The sequence below is a fragment of the Pristis pectinata genome, chromosome 31 (assembly GCF_009764475.1).
Source record: "Pristis pectinata isolate sPriPec2 chromosome 31, sPriPec2.1.pri, whole genome shotgun sequence".
Lineage (NCBI taxonomy): Eukaryota > Metazoa > Chordata > Chondrichthyes > Rhinopristiformes > Pristidae > Pristis > Pristis pectinata.
This window is the reverse complement of record NC_067435.1, coordinates 20400312-20419622: the sequence shown is the minus strand read 5'-3', so window position 1 is coordinate 20419622 and position 19311 is coordinate 20400312. Positions and strand designations below refer to the sequence as shown.

The 19311-nt window shown below is 47.5% G+C and overlaps 1 protein-coding gene across 1 annotated transcript in view; it reads right to left on the bottom strand.

Moving 5' to 3' along the window:
* Window positions 1-384: 384 nt before the first annotated feature.
* The window catches only part of pkn1a (protein kinase N1a), a 176893-nt gene continuing 157966 nt past the window's right edge, over window positions 385-19311 (bottom strand). Inside the window, exons 21-22 of the mRNA XM_052042083.1 lie at window positions 16637-16717; window positions 385-2487 (exon numbers count right to left, since the gene is read on the bottom strand). Of these exons, the coding sequence (XP_051898043.1) occupies window positions 2278-2487; window positions 16637-16717 (291 nt within the window). The 3' untranslated portion in view covers window positions 385-2277. The remainder of the gene's footprint in view (window positions 2488-16636; window positions 16718-19311) is intronic.

Genomic DNA, 19311 nt, shown 5'->3' with positions numbered 1-19311 from the left:
GGCCAAATGGCTTCCTACTGTACTGTCCCTGTTCCAAGAAACAATAACCCTGCTCCTCTGTCTATAGCAATTTCACTCTTTCATTTAAGTTACACAGTGTGACTGAAGGACAGGGAGCTCAGTACAGCCAGACTACAGGGTGAACAGTGAGGAGCAGGTAGCTCAGTACAGCAGGACCACAGTGTGAACGGCAAGGGACAGGGAGCTCAGTACAGCAGGTCCACAGTGTGAACGGCGAGGGACAGGGAGCTCAGTACAGCAGGACCACAGTCTGAACGGCGAGGGACAGGGAGCTCAGTATAGCAGGTCCACAGCGTGAACGGCGAGGGACAGGGAGCTCAGTACAGCAAGACTACAGTGTGAACGGCGAGGGACAGGGAGTTCAGTACAGCAGGTCTACAGTGTGAACGGCGAGGGACAGGGAGCTCAGTACAGCCGGACTACAGTGTGAACGGCGAGGGACAGGGAGCTCAGTACAGCAGGTCTACAGTGTGAACGGCGAGGGACAGGGAGCTCAGTACAGCAGGTCCACAGTGTGAACGGCGAGGGACAGGGAGCTCAGTACAGCAGGTCCACAGTGTGAACGGCGAGGGACAGGGAGCTCAGTACAGCAGGTCCACAGCGTGAACGGCGAGGGACAGGGAGCTCAGTACAGCCGGACTACAGCGTGAACGGCGAGGGACAGGGAGCTCAGTACAGCAGGTCTACAGCGTGAACGGCGAGGGACAGGGAGCTCAGTACAGCAGGTCTACAGCGTGAACGGCGAGGGACAGGGAGCTCAGTACAGCAGGTCTACAGTGTGAACGGCGAGGGACAGGGAGCTCAGTACAGCCGGACTACGGTGTGAACGGCGAGGGACAGGGAGCTCAGTACAGCAGGTCTACAGTGTGAACAGCGAGGGACAGGGAGCTCAGTACAGCCGGACTACAGCGTGAATGACGAGGGACAGGGAGCTCAGTACAGCAGGACCACAGCGTGAACGGCGAGGGACAGGGAGCTCAGTACAGCAGGTCCACAGTGTGAACGGCGAGGGACAGGGAGCTCAGTACAGCAGGTCCACAGTGTGAACGGCGAGGGACAGGGAGCTCAGTACAGCCGGACTACAGTGTGAACGGCGAGGGACAGGGAGCTCAGTATAGCAGGTCTACAGTGTGAACGGCGAGGGACAGGGAGCTCAGTACAGCCGGACTACGGTGTGAACGGCGAGGGACAGGGAGCTCAGTACAGCCAGACTACAGTGTAAATGGCGAGGGACAAGGAAGTGATGCAGCACAGGTGACACAGTGTCCATCCCAGCAGTCAGTCTGTATCTTTCACTACCTTAGTGATTCAAGTACTCGTCCAGATACTTGTTAAACGTCATTACAGCTTCTGCCTCCACACCCTCTCACGCAGTGGGTTCCAGATTCCAACCCCCCTCTGGGTGAGAAATTTCCTCTTCAGATCCTCCCAAACCTCTTGCCCCTCACGCGAAGCATATGCTCTTTAGTTTTACCTTTGATATTGGGATATGTTTCTCACTATCTACCCAATCCTTTACCCCATAAGTTTTGTAAACCTGTATCAGATCATCTCTCAGCCTCTCCTCACAAGTAAAAGAGGTGGGACAGGGGTGCAGCTGCCTCACTGCACCAGAGACCCGGGCTCAATCCCGACCTCCGGCACTGTCTGTGTGAAGTTTGCATGTTCTCCCTGTGACCATGTAGGTTGTCCCCGGATGCTCTGGTTTCCTCCCACATCCCAAACGACTGGCCTCTGTAATTTGGCCCTCGTATGTAGGTGAGTGGCAGAACATAGAGGGGAGAAAATAATGGGAATGTGGGCAGAATTAAAAACAAGATGAACGTAGGATTAGTGCGAATGGGTGGTTGATGGCAGCAGGGTGACAGTGTTACTGATGTGCTGTTTGTGAGATGCTTGGCCCTGCTAGAACACTTACAGAAACCACTGACCTGTGGTCTGGGAAAGGGACTGTGCAACTGGCTCAGAGGATGTGTGGGCTGTGAATGTCCTTGGTACAGAGGGCAGACTGACAAGGTGGTCCAGGTTCTTGTACATCTGGTCAGTTTGATTACAAGATCTTGATTTGTAAAGCCTTGAAAAGTATAAAGTGTGCTAAGAAATACACATCTATATATATATTTATATATAAATAAAAACTTTTTTAAAAAGGCAAATAATTGCATCCAGAGCACTGATCGCATAACTGCTGTTTTAAGGCTTAACATTTTGTAAATATGAAACCAGTCTCTAGAATTGTTTTGAACAAGGTGTCACTTAACACGAGCAGTTGTCAGAGACGTAATCAAACTCCTTGAACATGATCTGTTCCTTCTCACTGAGAACGCGAGGTTCCCTCGGCGGGGTCAGTTTCGCTTCTTCTGCTGTAAACTCCTCATCAAAATTGCTGACATCTTCCCGATCTTTGATGGTAGGTATGAAAGGTGGCTTCACTTTCTTTGCCAGTAAGGCTTCCCAATCTATTTCCTGAGAATTTTAAGATGTTAGGAGTTCAACATTGGGAAATAAAGTGAAAAGTGAACATCTGAAACATTTGGAGAAGCGTGCTGTTTAAGCAAAGTTACTCCAAAATGAAAGACAAATTAGTCACCACCACATAACGACATGTGCTACCAACAAGAATTTTTATTAGAGAGTTTTAAACCAAAGTGAGAGTGTTGTGGAGCAGTACTGAAAGAGGGGCAAATTCCACCCAGGAGGTTATATAGTATAAATACCAATAGATTCAGGACGGGGCTGTGGTAAGACAGCAATTATAACTGAGGTGACATAAGGTAAAAGCAAGTTACAACCAGAGGCACTGTACAGGTAAATGTACAAAGTATTCATAACAAAACAATGGTTTTTCAAATTTACAGATGTCTCTGGTAGGGTCAACATTAAACACTAAGTGAACTATACCACAGACAGGCTGGAATACAAACTGGTCTAAGATCCGTGCAGAGTTCTGCAGTACTACATACAACCGTGAGCAGCACACTTCAGCAAGACCCTGGAACTCCCTTCCTTCAAAAGCGATTACAGAACTTGTTAAGTTCAGGTACTTACCAGACTAATAAATTGGAGATACAACTTCAAATCCCACCAAGGTAGCTCCCGAATTTCAATTCAGTTAATTAAAAGAATTTAATTAAGAAAGAACTCGCCTCAGTTGTGGTGACCTGAAAACTGCTTCACTCCTGTGGTTTAGGGTTGGAAATCTGCCATCGTTACCTGGTCCGGCGTACGTGTGACTCCAGACCAAAAGTGGTGTCTGTGGAAACCTGTGTAGTGTGTCAGTCCCAGCTACTGGCTAACCATGTTACAGAGCTGGGCTGTGGATGGATTCACCGTGGAGATCCTGCAATGCTTACACATCCCTGGTTTAGTGAGGTAGTCACACCACAGGTACAGACCACACAGGTAGGGAGGGAATGGGGAACAACCAGGCAGATAGAGGAAGTGGTGGTAGTGCAGGGATCTTGTCTCCAGTAGAGACACCACTTTACATACTGAAAGGGAAATGGTTTCTCAGGGGAACGAAGCAGCAATTTGTGATGTACATTAACAACTTGAAGGTGAATGCAGGAGGTCTGATTAGTAAGTTTGCAGGTGACACAGAAGTTGGTGGTGCTGTGGACAGTGAGGAAGGTTGTCTAAGGCCACAGCAGGATACGGATCAGATGGAAAGTTGGGCGGAGTGCAGGCAGATGGAATTTAATCCTAACAAGTGAGAAGTGATGGATTTTGGGGAGTCAAACAGGGGTAGGACACCTAAGGTAAATGCGAGGGCATTGAGGAATGTGGATGAATAGAGAGACCTAGAAGTCCAAGTCCAAAGTTCCCAAAAGGAAACACTGGTCGATAGGGTGGTGAAGAAGGCGTGTGTCACACTTACCTTCATAGGTTGGGCATTGCATATAAATGTTGGAATGTTATGTAGCGACTTTAGGTTTCGTGGGTTTCGCTTCAGCAGACGTCGGGACTTTGGAGCAGATAAGTTTTTTTTAAAGTAGGGTTTTTATTATAAGGTTTAGTTTTTATAAGGTTCTTTTTTATGTTGTTATTGTAGTGGTTGCTACCGCGGAATAAAACAAGACTCTACTCAGAGGATTGCCAAACAGAACTGGTTTTATTTTCCCGCCTTGCGCGGGCCCTTTAAGGGAGAATGTTCCCGCCCAAAATAACCGGCAATGACGTAAGTCCTACGTCATCAGGACTTTCCCGCGCGCGGGTTCTCCCCGTCGCTCAGAAAGACGAGGCCCGCCGCCATCTTGGGCCTCGTCGCTCCGACACCGCGCGACCCGACTGCCGAGCCGGTTCGCCTGACTAGACGGTGAGTCGCCACATTATATACGTTTTAATCGCGAATAGTGGGGGCTGGACTGCGCAGGAGCGTGCCGTTAGCAGGTAAGGCGTGAGCAGTTTAAAAAGCAAACCGCCATATCCAGCGGGCAGCGTCAGAGCGGGCAGCGGAGTGAGAGGGAGCAGAGTGGTTGGGCTTTGGCTTAAGGGGCTTAGACGTAAAGGGGCAAGGCGGGTGAGTAGCTGGTAAGTCGATAAAGGTAAGATTTTACCTGTTATCGGTTTATAAATTTTTAAGTAGGAAAAACTAGGGGAACAAAAGAAGAATTAGTTCAGATGGAGGACGTGGTGGTGTGCTGCAGCTGCTTGATGTGGGAGCCCGTGGACCACAGCAAGGTCCACGATGGCCACATCTGCAGTAAGTGCTCGAGGAACTTTGGCTCAAACTTGATAAGCTGGAGTTGAAACTTCAAACACTGCGCAGCATCAGGGAGGGAGAGAGTTACGTAGATGCTGTACATCAGGAGACGGTCACCCCCCCCCCCCCCCCCCCTTAGAGCAGGTACTTCTGGAGTCCAGGAAGTAGGTAGAAGGGTGACTGTCAGGGGAGGGAAAAGGAAAAAGAAAACGAACAGGCGGACGGAGCAGAGGAGCCCGGAGGCTGTTCCCCTCAGTAACAGGTTCTCCGCTTTGGAAGCTGTTGAGGGAGATGACCTGCTGGGGCCCAGCAGCAGTAGCCAGGTCTATGGCAATGGGACCGGTCCTGCTGCTCAGAAGGGAAGGGAGAGGAGGAAGGCAGTAGTGATAGGGGGCTCGATAGTCAGGGAAACAGATAGGAGGTTCTGTGGCAGTGAGCGTGAATCGCGGATGGTATGTTGCCTCCCAGGTGCCAGGGTCCGGGATGTCACTGATCGGATCCACAGGATTCTTGAGCGGGAGGGAGAACAGCCAGAAGTCGTGGTTCATGTTGGTACCAATGACATAGGTAGGAAGAGAGATGAGGTCCTGAAAAGTGAGTTTAGCGAGCTAGGCAGAAGGCTGAAGGACGGGACCTCAAGGGTAGCAATCTCGGGATTGCTGCCAGTGCCACGTGATAGTGAAGGTAGGAATAGGAGGAGATTGCAAATAAATGCGTGGCTGAGAAGTTGGTGCAGGAGGGAGGGTTTTAGATTTTTGGATCATTGGGATCTCTTCTGGGGAAGGTGGGACCTGTACAGAGAGGACGGGTTACACCCAAACCTGAGGGGGGCCAATATCCTTGCAACCAGGTTTGCTAGGGTGGTTCAGGAGGGTTTAAACTAGTTTGCGAGGGGGATGGGAACCAGAGGGGTAGGTCAGTGGAAGAAGGGGATGGGGAAAAGTCAGATCTGACAGGTAGAGAGGCTTTGAGGAAGGAGAAGCAGAGTACAGGCTATAAAAGTAGTAAGGTGGATGGGCTAAAGTGCATTTACTTAAATGCAAGAAGCATCAGGAATAAGGGAGATGAACTGAGAGCTTGGATAAGTACAAGGGACTACGATATTGTGGCTATTACAGAGACATGGCTCACATCAGGGCAGGAATGGATATTGAATATTCCTGGTTTTCAGTGTTTTAAAAGGGGTAGGGAAGGGGGGAGAAGAGGAGGAGGGGTGGCGATACTGGTCAGGGACACTGTTACAGCTGCAGAAAGGGTGGATAACGTAGAAGGATCCTCTCTAGAGTCAATATGGGTGGAAGCTAGGAACAAGAAAGGAGCAGTTACCCTCCTGGGAGTATTCTATAGGCCCCCAGATAGCAGTAGGGATACTGAGGAGCAGATTAGGAGGCTGTTTTTGGAAAGATGCGAAAATAACAAGGTTACTATAATGGGAGGCTTCAACTTTCCAAATATTGATTGGCACCTACTTAGTGCCAAGGGTTTAGACGGGGCGCAGTTTGTTAAGTGTGTCCAGGAGGGATTCCTGTCACAGTATGTTGACAGGCCGACTAGATGGAATGCCATATTAGATCTAGTATTATGTAATGAACTGGGTCAGGTGTCAGATCTATCGGTGGGGGACAGTGACCATTGCTCCGTAACCTTTAGAATTGTCATGGACAGGGATAGGAGCAAAGAGGACGGGAAGATATTTAATTGGGGGAAGGCAAATTATGAGGCTATAAGGCGAGAACTTGGGAGTGTAAATTGGGACAACATTTTTGAAGGGAAATGTACTATGGAGATGTGGTTGATGTTCAGGGATCTTTTGCAGGATGTTAGGGATAAATTTGTCCCAGAGAGGCAGAGAAGGAATGGCAGGGTGAAGGAACCGTGGGTGGCGAGAGAGTTGGAACAAGTAGTTAGGAAGAAGGAGGCAGCATACATAAGGTGTAAGCAGCAAGGATCAGACAGGGCTTGTGAGGAATATAGAGTAGCAAGGAAGGAACTTAAGAAAGGGCTGAGGAAAGCGAGAAAGGGACATGAAAAGGCTTTGGTGAGTAGGGTTAAGGAGAATCCCAAGGCTTTTTTCTCGTATGTGAAGAGCAGAAGGATGGCTAGAGTAAAGGTAGGTCCGATTAGAGACAAAGGTGGGAAGATGTGCCTGGAAGCTGTGGAAGTGGGTGAGGTTCTCAATGAATACTTCTCTTCAGTATTCACCAAGGAGAGGGGTGTTGATGATGCTGAGGACAGTGTTGGTAAGGTTAATGTTCTAGAGTATGTAGATATCAAGAGAGAGGATGTGTTGGAGCTGTTAGAAAATATTAGGACACATAAGTCCCTGGGGCCTGACGGAATATTCCCCAGGCTGTTACGTGATGCGAGGGAGGAGATTGCTGAACCATTGGTTAGGATCTTTGAGTCCTCATTGTCCACAGGGATGGTACCGGAGGATTGGAGGGTGGCGAATGTTGTCCTCTTATTCAAAAAGGTAATAGGGATAGTCCAGGGAATTACAGACCTGTGAATCTTACGTCTGTGGTGGATAAGCTGTTAGAAAGGTTTCTAAGAGATAGGATCTATGAGCATTTGGAGAATCATGGACTGATTAGGGATAGCCAGCATGGCTTTGTGAAGGGAAGATCTTGCCTCACAAGCCTGATAGGGTTCTTTGAGGACCAGGAAGATTGATGAGGGTAGTGCAGTGGATGTGGTCTACATGGATTTTAGTAAGGCGTTTGACAAGGTTCCACATGGTAGGCTTCTTCAGAAGGTCAGAGGCCAAGGGATCCAGGGAGGCTTGGTAGTGTGGATTCAGAATTGGCTTGCCTGTAGAAAGCAGAGGGTTGTGGTGGAGGGAGTGCATTGGGATTGGAGGACTGTGACTAGTGGTGTCCCACAGGGATCGGTTCTGGGACCTCTACTTTTTGTGATATTTATTAATGGAAGTGTGGGTTAGCAAGTTTGCAGATGACACAAGGATCGGTGGTGTTGTGGATAGTGTGGAGGGCTGTCAAAGCTTACAGAGGGATATTGATAGGATGCAGAGCTGGGCTGAGAAGTGGCAGATGGAGTTCAATCCAGAGAAGTGTGAGGTAGTACACTTTGGAAGGATAAACTCCAAGGAGTACAAGGTGAGTGGCAGTATTCTGGGCAGTGGAGAGAAGCAGAGGGATCTGGGGGTTCATATCCACACTTGGAGTATTGTGTCCAGTTCTGGTCACCTCATTATAGGAAGGATGTGGAGGCTTTGGAGAGGGTGCAGAGGAGATTTACCAGGATGCTGCCTGGATTGGAGAGTATGGATTATGAGGAGAGACTAAAGGAGCTAGGGCTTTACTCATTGGAGAGAAGGAGGATGAGGGGAGACGTGATGGAGGTATACAAGATATTAAGAGGAATAGATAGAGTGGACAGCCAGCGCCTCTTTCCCAGGGCACCAATGCTCAAAACAAGAGGGCATGGCTTTAAGGTAATGGGTGGGAAGTTCAAGGGAGATGTCAGAGGGAGGTTTTTCACCCAGATGATGGTTGGTGCATGGAATGCGCTGCCTGGGGTGGTGGTGGAGGCTGAAAAGTTGGTCAAGTTCAAGAGTTTGTTAGATAAGCATATGGAGGAATTTAAGAGAGGGATATGTGGGAGGAAGGGGTTAGATAGTCTTAGGTGTGGTTTGAAGGTCGGCACAACATGGTGGGCGGAAGGGCCTGTATTGTGCCGTATTGCTACATGGTTCTATGGTTTATGAAACAGTGGTTAGGCCATACCTGGTGAGCTTGTGTGCAGTTTTGGTCACCACACTAGAGGACGGATGTGATTGCACTGGAGAGGGCGCAGAGGAGATTCACCAGGATGTTGCCTGGACTAGAAGCCTTCAGTTACCAGGGGAGATTAGAAAGCTGGGCTTGTCTTCCCAGGAGCAAAGGAGGCTGAGGGTTGATCTGATAGAGGTGTATACGATTATGAGACACATAGATAGGGTAGACAGTCAATTGTTTTCCCAGTGGTAGGAGTATCAAAGACAAGAGGGCAGAGTTTTAAGGTGAGAGGAAGGAGTATTAAGGGTGACCTGAGTTTTATTTTCAGACAGAGAGATGCTGATATCTGGAACAAGCTGCTGGAGGTAGTAAAATCTGTTACCGCTGCTGTTGGTAAAATCTCAGATGGCGATGAGGAGGTGTACAGGAATGAGACAGATTAGCTGGTTGAGTGGTGTCACAACAACCTCGCACTCAATGTCAGCAAGACCAAGGAACTGATTGTGGACCTCAGGAAGGTGAAGTCAGGTGAACACACACCAGTCCTCATTGAGGGGTCAGCGTTGGAAAGGGTGAGCAGCTTCAAGTTCCTGGGTGTCAGCATCTCTGGGGATCTGTCCTGGGCCCAACACATCGATGCAATCATGAAGGTGGCACACAGCAGCTCTACTTCGTTAGGATTTGAGGAGATTTGGTACATAACCGAAGACTCGAGCAAATTTCTAAAGGTGTACGGTGGAGAGCATTCTGACTGGTTGCATCACCGCCTGGTACGGAGGCTCCAATGCACAGGATCGCAAGAGGCTGCAGAGGGTTGTGGACTCAGCCAGCTCCATCAGGGCACAACCCTCCCCACCAGTGAGGACATCTTCAAGAGGCGGTGCCTCAAGAAGGCGGCATCCGTCACTAAGGACCCTCACCACCCGGGACATGCCTTCTTTCATTACTACCATCGGGGAGGAGGTACAGGAGCCTGAAGACCCACACTCAATGATTCAGGAACAGCTTCTTCCCCTCCGCCATCAGATTTCTGAATGGTCCATGAACCCATGAACACTAACTCATTGTTCCTTTATGTTTTGCACTACTGATTTATTTTGTAATTTATAGTGTTTTATATCTTTGTGCGGTACTGCTGCCGCAAAACGACACATTTTACATCATATGATAATAAACCTGATTCTGAAAATCAGATACACTTGCTATGTTTAAGAGGCATTTAGATAGACACTTAAATGGACAAGGCACATCCCAGGACATTGTGGGAAGCCAGCGATAAAATTGCAGGGGTCCTGGCAGAAAGTTTTGCATCCTTTAGCCACAAGTAAGGTACCCAACAACTGGAGGTTGTGCCTTTATTTAAGAAGGGCTGCAAGAACAAGCCAGGGAACTACAGGCTAACATCATTGGTGGGAAGTTACTGGAGGGGATTCTGAGAGACAAGATCTACCAGCACTTGGAAGGGCAAGGACTGATTAGGGATGGTCAATGTGGCTTTGTGTGTGGGAAATTGTGTTACACAAATTCGACTGAGTTCTTTTGAAGAGGTAACAAAGAAGATTGACAAGGGCAGGGTGATAGATGTTGTCTACATGGCCCTTGGCATGCCCTTTGACATAGTAGGCTAGTCTGGATGGTTGGATCACATGGGGTCCAGGATGAACTAGCCAACTAGACAAGAAAAGGCTATGTGGAAGGATTCAGAGAGTGATAGTGGACGGCTGTTATTCACTTCAGAGGCCTGTGATCAGTGGCGCGCTGCAGGGATCGCTGCTGGGTCCACAGTAGTTTGTCATCCGTATTAACGATTTGGATGATAATATTGATAACACGGTTAGTAGGTTTGCAGATGACACCAAAATTGGTGGTGTAGTGGACAGTGAGAAGGTTGTCTAAGGTTACAACTGGACCTTGGTGAAGTGGGAAGTGGGCCAAGGAGTGGCAGATGGAATTTAACTTGTTCAAATGTGAGGTGTTGTGTTTTGGTAAGTTAAACCAGTAGATGGCAGGGCCCTGAAGAGTGTTGTAGAACAGAGAGTTCAAGGGGTGCAGGTACAGAGTTCCACGACATAGGTAGACAGGGTGGTGAAGGTGGCACTTGGCACGCTTGACTTCATCAGTCAGGACACTGAGTACAGGCATTGAGACGTCATGTTACAGCTGCACAAGTCATTGGTGAGACCACATAGAGTCATAGAGCTATACAGCACAGAAACAGGCCCTTTGGCCCATCTAGTCAATGCCAACCTGATCTTCTGCCTCATCCCATCTACCTGCACCCAGACCATATCCCTCCAAACCCCTCCCATCCACGTACTTATCCAAACTTCTCTTAAATGTTACAACTGAACACGCATCTACCACTTCCACTGGCAGCTCGTTCCACACTCGCCCACCCTCTGAGTGAAGAGGTTTCTCCTCAGATTCCTCTTATAGATTTCAACCTTTCACCCTAAACCTCTGTCCTCTAGTTCTAGTCTCACCCAACCTGAGGGGAAAAACCCTGCATGCATTCACCCTATCTATACCCCTCAATTTTGTAGACCTCTGTAAGATCTCCCCTCATTCTCCCGCGCTCCAGGGAGTAAAGTCCTAACCTATTCACCCTTTCCCTAGAACTCAGGTCCTCAAGTCCTGGCAACATCCGTGTAAATTTTCTCTGCACTCTTTCAAGCTTATTGATATCTTTCCTGTAGGTAGATGACCAGAAATGCATGCAATGTTCTAAATTCAGCCTCACCAATGTCTTATACAACTTCAACATACCGTCCCAACTCCTGTACTCAATGCCCTGATTTATGAAGGCCAATGTGCCAAAAGCTACCTACCTGTGATGCCACTTTCAAGGAACTATAGATCTCTATTCCCAGGCCCCTTTGTTCTATTGCACGCCTCAGTGCCCTACCATTCACTGTGTAAGTCTTACCCTGGTTTGTCCTCCCAAAGTATATCACCTCACCATCTGACATTTTTCAGCCCATTTTCCTAGCTGGTCAAGATCACGCTGCAAGCTTTGAACCTAGAATCAGAACAGTACAGCACAATACAGGCCCTTCGGCCCACAATGTTGTGCCGACCTTTAAACCTCACCTAAGACTATCTAACCCCTTCCTCCCACATAGCCCTCTATTTTAAATTCCTCCATATGCTTATCTAGCAATCTCTTGAATTTGACCAATGTACCTGCCTCCACCACCACCCCAGGCAGTGCATTCCATGCCCCAACCACCATCTGGGTAAAAAAACCTTCCTTTGATATCTCCCTTGAACTTCCCACCCATTACTTTAAAGCCATGCCCTCTTGTACTGAGCATTGGTGCCCTGGGAGAGAGGCGCTGGCTGTCTACTCTATCTATTCCTCTTAATATTTTGTACACCTCTATCATGTCTCCCCTCATCCTCCTCCTCTCCAAAGAGTAAAGCCCTAGCTCCCTTAGTCTCTCCTCATAATGCATACTCTCTAAACCAGGCAGCATCCTGGTAAATCTCCTCTGCACCCTTTCCAACGCTTCCACATCCTTCCTATAATGAGGCGACCAGAACTGGACACAGTACTCTAAGTGTGGTCTAACCAGAGTTTTGTAGAGCTGCATCATTACCTCGCAGCTCTTAAACTCGATCCCACAACTTAGGAATGCTAACGTCCTATAAGCTTTCTTAACTACCCTATCAACCTGTGAGGCAACTTTCAGGGATCTCCAGATATGAACCCTCAGATCCCTCTGCTCCTCCACACAACCCAGAATCCTGCCATTAACCTTGTAGTCCACCTTGGAGTTTGTCCTTCCAAAGTGTACCACCTCACACTTCTCCAGATTGAACTCCATCTGCCACTTCTCAGCCCAGCTCTGTATCCTATCAATGTAATAGGCTTCCTCGCAGTCCACTACGCCCCCAGTCTTGGTGTCATCTTCAAATTTGCTGATCCAGTTTACCACATTATCATTAACATAGATGATAAACAACAACGGGCCCAGCACTGAGCCCTGCGGCACACCACTAGTCACAGGCCTCCAGTCAGAGAGACAATCATCTACTACCACTCTCTGGCTTCTCCTGCTAAGCCAATGTTGAATCCAATTGGCTACTTCATCCTGAATGCCAAGTGACTTAATCTTCTGGAGCACGTGGAACTTTGTCAAAGGCCTTGCTAAAGTCCATGTAGACAACATCCACCACCTTTCCCTCATTGACCTTCTTGGTAACCTCCTCGAAGAACTCTAAGATTGGTTAGACATGACCTACCACGCACAAAGCCATGTTGACTATCCCTGTCTATCCGAATACTTATTTACCCATGACTGACATAAGGCTCACCGGCCTATAATTTCCTGGCTTATTCTTAGAGCTTTTCTTGAACAATGGAACAACATTAGCTATCCTCTAGTCCTCTGGCACCTCACCCGTGGCTAAGGATGTTTTAAATATCTCTGCCAGGGCTCCTGCAATTTCTGCACTAGCCTCACACAAGGTCCAAGGGGATGTCTTGTCTGGCCCTGGGGATTGATCTATCTGATTCGCCTCAAGACAGCAAGCACCTCTTCTTCCATAGTCTAGATAGAGTCCATGACCTCACCACTCTTTTGCCTCAGTTCTATCATCTGTGTCTATCTCCAGAGTAAATACAGATGCAAAAATTTCATTTAAGATCTCCCCCCTCTCTTTCTGCTCCAGATGATCACGCTGATCTTCAAGAAGACCAATTTTGTCCCTTGCTACCATTTTGCTGTTGATATAGTTATAGAAACCCTTGGGATTCTCTTTCACCGTTTGCCAGAGCAACCTCATGTCCTCTTTTTGCCCTCCGATTTCTCTCGTGTTCTCTTGCATTTCTCATACTTCTCAAGAGCCTCATTTGATCCTAACTGCCTATACCTGATAAGCATCTCCTCCTTTTTCTTCACCAGAGCCTCAATATCGCTCGATAACCAAGGTTCCCTAAACCTGTTAGCCTTGCCTTTTATCCTAATAGGAACATACAGATTCTGTACTTTCAATGTTCCACTTTTGAAAGCTTTCCACTTACCAAGCATCTCTTTGCCGAAAAACAGCCTGTCCCAATCCATGCCTGCCAGATCCCTTCTGATGCCCTCAAAATTGGCCTTCCTCCAGTTTAGAAACTTAACCCTGGGACCAGTCCTATCCTTCTCCATAATTATCTTGAAACTAATGGAATTATGATCACTAGATCCAAAGTGTTCCCCTACACTCACTTCTGTCACCTGCCCTGTTTCATTCCCTAAGAGGAAGTCCAGTATCGCGCTCTCTCTCTATTTGGGACCTCTGCATATTGATTGAGGAAACTTTCCTGAACATATTTGACAATATCAATCCCATCCAATCCCTTTACAGTATGGGAGTCCCAGTCAATATGTGGAAGGTTAAAATCACCCACTATCACGACCTTATTTTTCTTGCGACTGTCAGCTACCTCTCTACAAATTTGTTCCTCTAAATCCCGCTAACTATTGGGAGGTCTATAATATTGTCCCATTAATGTGGTCGTCCCTTTATTATTCCTCAGTTCCACCCATATTGCCTCAGGAGACGAGCCCTCCAGTGTGTCCTCTCTGAGCACTGCCGCGACATTTTTTCTGATGAGTAATGCCCCCCCTCCCCCTCTTTCATGTCTAAAACAACAGAACCCCGGAACATTGAGCTGCCAGTCCTGCCCCTCCTGCAACCAAGTCTCACTAACGGCAACAACATCATAATTCCACGTATAGATTCATGCTCTAAGCTCATCTGCCTTACCTACAATGCTCCTCGCATTGAAATAGATGCATCTCAGAACATTAGTCCCACCACGCTCAACAACCTGTCAATTTCTGTCTTTGCTTGTCGGACAGCTGGAGAATTGTGCATAGTTCTGATTCCCCAGCTACAGGAAAAATGTCATTAAGCTGCAAAGGGTAATTTTTAAAAAAATTTTTTAATTTTATTTACAGCGTGGTAACAGGCCCTTCCAGCCCAACGAGTCCACGCCGCCCATTTTACACCCAATTAACCTACCCATACGTCTTTGGAATGTGGGAGGAAACCAGACCGTCCGGAGGAAACCCACACAGACGCGGGAGAATGTACAAACTCCTTACAGACAGTGACGGGAATCGAACCCCGATCGCTGGCGCTGTAATAGCATCGCGCTAACCACTATGCTACCGTGCCGCAAGGATGTTATCAGGACCGGAGGGCTTGAGTTATAAGGAGAGACTGGGTAGGCTGGGACTGTTTTCCCTGGAACATAGGAGGTTGCGGGTACATGATCACGTCTCACGAACTTGATTGAGGTTTTTGATGATGTGACCAAGAAGATCAATGAGGCCAGGTGGTCTATATGGACTTTGACAAGATTCCCCATGGTAGGCTGCTCTGGAATCCAGGGAGAGCTGGTTAATTGGATGCACAATTGGCTTGATGGTAGGAAGCAGAAGGAGATGGTGGAAGGTTGCTTCTCAGACTGGAGGCCCGTGACTAGTGGTGCTGGGCCCATTGTTGTTTGTCATCTATATCAATGACTTGGATAAGAATGTACGAGGCATGGTTAGTAAGTTTGAAGATGACACGAAAAAAGGTGGTATAGTGGACAGAGAAGATTATCATCAAAAATTACAGGGGGATCTCAATCAGCTGAGTCAGTGGATCGAGGAATGGCAAATAGAGTTTTATTCAGATAAGTGTGAGGTGTTGCATTTTGGGAAGACAAACAAGAGTAAGACTTTCACAGTGAACAGTAGGGCCCTGGGGAGTGTTGTAGAACAGAGGGACCTCGGAGTGCAAGTACATGGTTCACTGAAAGTGGCATCGCAGGTAGACAGGGTGGGGAAGAAGGCTTTTGGCCCGCTGGCCTTCATCAGTCAGGACACTGAGTATAGAAGTTGGGAGGTCATGGTGCAGTTGTACAAGATGTTGGTGACGTCGCACTTGGAGTACTGTGTTCAGTTTTGGTCGCCCTGCTATAGGAAAGATGTTATTAAACTCAACACAGTGCAGAAATGATTTACAAGGATGTTGCCAGAACTTGAGTGACTGAGTTATAAGGAGAGGCTGGACAGGCTAGGACTTTATTCCTTGGAGCTTAGGAGACTGAGAGATCATCTTATAGAGGTGTGTAAGATCATGAGGGGCATAGATAAGGTGAATGCACTGTCTTTTTCCCAGGGTTGGGGAATCAAAAACTAGAGGCCATATGTCCATTTGTTTCATCAGAGAGACATATACACAAACAGACGTCTGTCTGAGTACGGATCACAGGGTGTCTGCATTACCCACACCACAGCAGCTGGCAGCAGCTACTGGATGACACCTCCACCAGCCTGGTCCCCAGACAGCAACTGCAACAAACGTGCTCCACAGGATAACCCACTTCAAGGGTTTCAAGGACTCTGCTCACTGACGACCTGTGGCTCCCAACCATCAGGATCTGGACAGTGACTGGTCTGCCAAAAGACCACCATAAATGGCATCTCCTACTGGTGGCACAATGGGAAGAATGAGTCTCACAGCTACAGGGACCCAGGTTCAATCCTGACCTCTGGTCCTGTCTGTGTGGAGTTTGCACGTTCTCTCCGTGAACACATGGGTTTCCTCTTGGTGCTCTGGTTTCCTCCCACGTCCCAAAGAGCTCCAGGTTGGTGTGTTAATTCCCCACTAAAATATGCCCCCGACGTGTAGGTGAGTGTCAGAATCTGAGGAGACGATGATAATGTAGGGAGAACAGGTTATAGGGAATGGGACTGAACTATGAGCTGGCATGGCCTCAATGGGCTGAATGTCGTAAAGTGTGGAAATTACCTTCCCAGCTTCTTCACTGGAAACCCCTGGGTAAGTCTGATGAGAGTTACCGGAGGAGCAGAGGCCAAGCGTCCTTGGCTGCCTTCCACAGCACACTATCCCCTATAATACCCTAGCCTGATAGAGGTTGACAAACCCGCCCATCCACTGAAAAACAAGGTCTCTGGAGCAGATAAAATGTCTGCTGAAATAACAAAGCATCCTGGTTCGAATTCACAACCCCATCTCCTACCTGTTATTCCCGTTAAAGCACATGAAAACAGGACACCCTTTCAAAGGTGTGACTTTGGCTTGTTTGAAGATAACAAAATAGACAGACATAATGCACCAGTACAAACAGCAGCTGTGAGACAGAGAGGAGGCTTGTTATTCCTTTACTCACTCTGAAGAATGGCTGTTTCTTCACTTCCTCTGCATCTCGTTCACTGGATCCCAAGCGACGCTCTGGATTCCTTCGCAGTAGCTGGGCACCAACGTAATGTTTGTCATTACTCAGCCATTTACTATAAGATCTTGTAATTCAATACAAATTCACATCTCCACTGTTAAACCCCCTCATCCTTATTCAGTTTTGTTTGTCAATAGTTTCAAACAATAAAAGACCTAGGACAGTAAGTCATTAGGTCATTAGACCTAAGACAGTAGGGAGGGCACAAAGGAAAATGGAGGGTGGGCTAAGATCCTTTGATTTAGGATATAATATGGAAAATGTGTAATTGTCCATTTTGGCAACAACATTAAAAAAAAATCTAAATGTAGACAGGTTGCAAAATCTCGCCTCTCCCTCGCTTGAGTGATTCAGGCTATTCTGGAAAAATGATTCCTAATTTTATGCAGTATTTGAAAAACTGAGGATTTCGTAAACCCCCTGGGGACCAGTTTGCCACAACTCCTGATGCATTGGTTTATCCTTGTAGACAATTCATGTTGTTTTCAGTTTCCTATTTTGTACCTGTGCCAGTCTAATTAGCAACTGGTGGGATTTCATCCCGTCTTCTGTGAATTTATTGGGCCAAAAACAAGAACACAAGAAATAGGAGCAGGAGGCGGCCATCTGGCCCATCGAGTCTGCTCCGCCATTCAATAAGATCATGGCTGATCTGGCCGTGGACTCAGATCCACCTACCTGCCTTTTCCCCACAACCCTTAATTCCCCTACAATGCATAAATCTAACTGTGTCTTAAATATATTTAATGAGGTAACCTCTACTGCTTCCCTGGGCAGAGAATTCCACAGATTCACTACTCTCGGGTAAAAGCAATTTCTCCTCATCTCTGTCCTAAATCTATTCCCCCAAATCTTGAGGCTCTGCCCCCTAGTTCTAATCTCTACCAATGGGAACAACCTTCCTGCCTCTATCTTATCTATCCCTTTCATAATTTTATATGTTCTAATAGGATCCCCTCTCATTCTTCTGAATTCCAGCAAATATAGTCCCAGGCAACTCAATCTCTCCTCATAGGCTAACCCCCTCATCTCTAGAATCAACCTGGTGAACCTCCTCTGCAATGCCTCCAAAGCCAGTATATAGAACATAGAAAATCTACAGCACAATTCAGGCCCTTCGGCCCACAAAGCTGTGCCGAACATGTCCCTACCCTAGAAATTACTAGGCTTACCCATAGCCCTCTTATTTTTCTCGGCTCCATGTACCTATCCAAAAGTCTCTTAAAAGACCCTATCGTATCCGCCTCCACCACCGTTTCCGGCAGCCCATTCCACACACTCCTGAGTAAAAAACGTACTCCTGACATCATCTCTATACCTACTCCCCAGCACCTTAAACCTATGTCCTCTTGTGGCTACCATTTCAGCCCTGGGGAAAAGCCTCTGACTATCTACCCGATCAATACCTCTCATCATCTTAGACACCTCTATCAGGTCCCCTCTCATCCTCCATCGCTCCAAGGAGAAAAGGCCAAGTTCCCTCAACCTGCTTTCATAAGGCATGCTCCGCATTCCAGGCAGCATCCTAGTAAATCTCCTCTGCACCCTTTCTATGGCTTCCACATCCTTCCTGTAGTGGGGTGACCAGAACTGAGCACAGTACTCCAAGTGGAGTCTGACCAGGGACCTATACAGCTGCAACATTACCTCTCGGCTCCTAAATTCAATTTCCCGATTGATGAAGGACAATACATCATATGCCTTCTTGAGCACAGAGTCAACCTGCGCAGCCGCTTTGAGCGTCCTATGGACTCGGACCCCAAGATCTCTCTGATCCTCCACACTGCCAAGAGTCCCACTATTAAGACTATATTCTGCCATCATATTTGACCTACCAAAATGAACCACTTCACACTTATCTGGGTTGAACTGCATCTGCCACTTCTCAGCCCAACTTTGCATTCTACCTATGTCCCTCTGTAACTTCTGCTTGAGTATATCTTTTCTCAAGCAAGTCTTTGCAATGTTAGCATTCATTTCAAGAGGTCTAGAATATAAAAGCAAGGGTGTAATAGTGAGGCTTTATAAGGCATTGGTCAGACCACATTTGGAGTATTGAGAGCCGTTTAGGGCCCCATATCCAATGAGGAGATTTATAAGAATGATCCTGGGAATGAAAGAGTTAACGTATGAGGAGCGTTTGATGGCTTTGTGGAATTCATTACCACAGACGGCTGTGGAGGCCAAGTCATTGGGTATATTTAAAGCAGAGGTTGATAGGTTCTTGATTAGTAAGGGTGTCAAAGGTTACAGGGAGAAGGCAGGAGAATGGGGTTCAGAGGGAAAAATAAATCAACCATGACCGAATGACAGAGCAGACTCGATGGGCCAAATGGCCTAATTCTGCTCCTATGTTTTATGGTCTGATGGTAAGGAGGTCAGTACCCCAGGTGTAGCCTCACCAGTACCCTGTACAGTTGCAGCATAACCTCCCTGCTCTTAAATTCAATCCTTCCAGCAATGAAGGCCAACATTCAAGACAAGATTTCTTTATTAGTCACATGTACATTGAAACATTCAGTGAAATGCATCTTTTGCGTAGAGTGTTCTGGGGGCAGCCCATTTGTCTTCTTGATAACCTGCTGCACCTGCAAACCAACCTTTTGCGA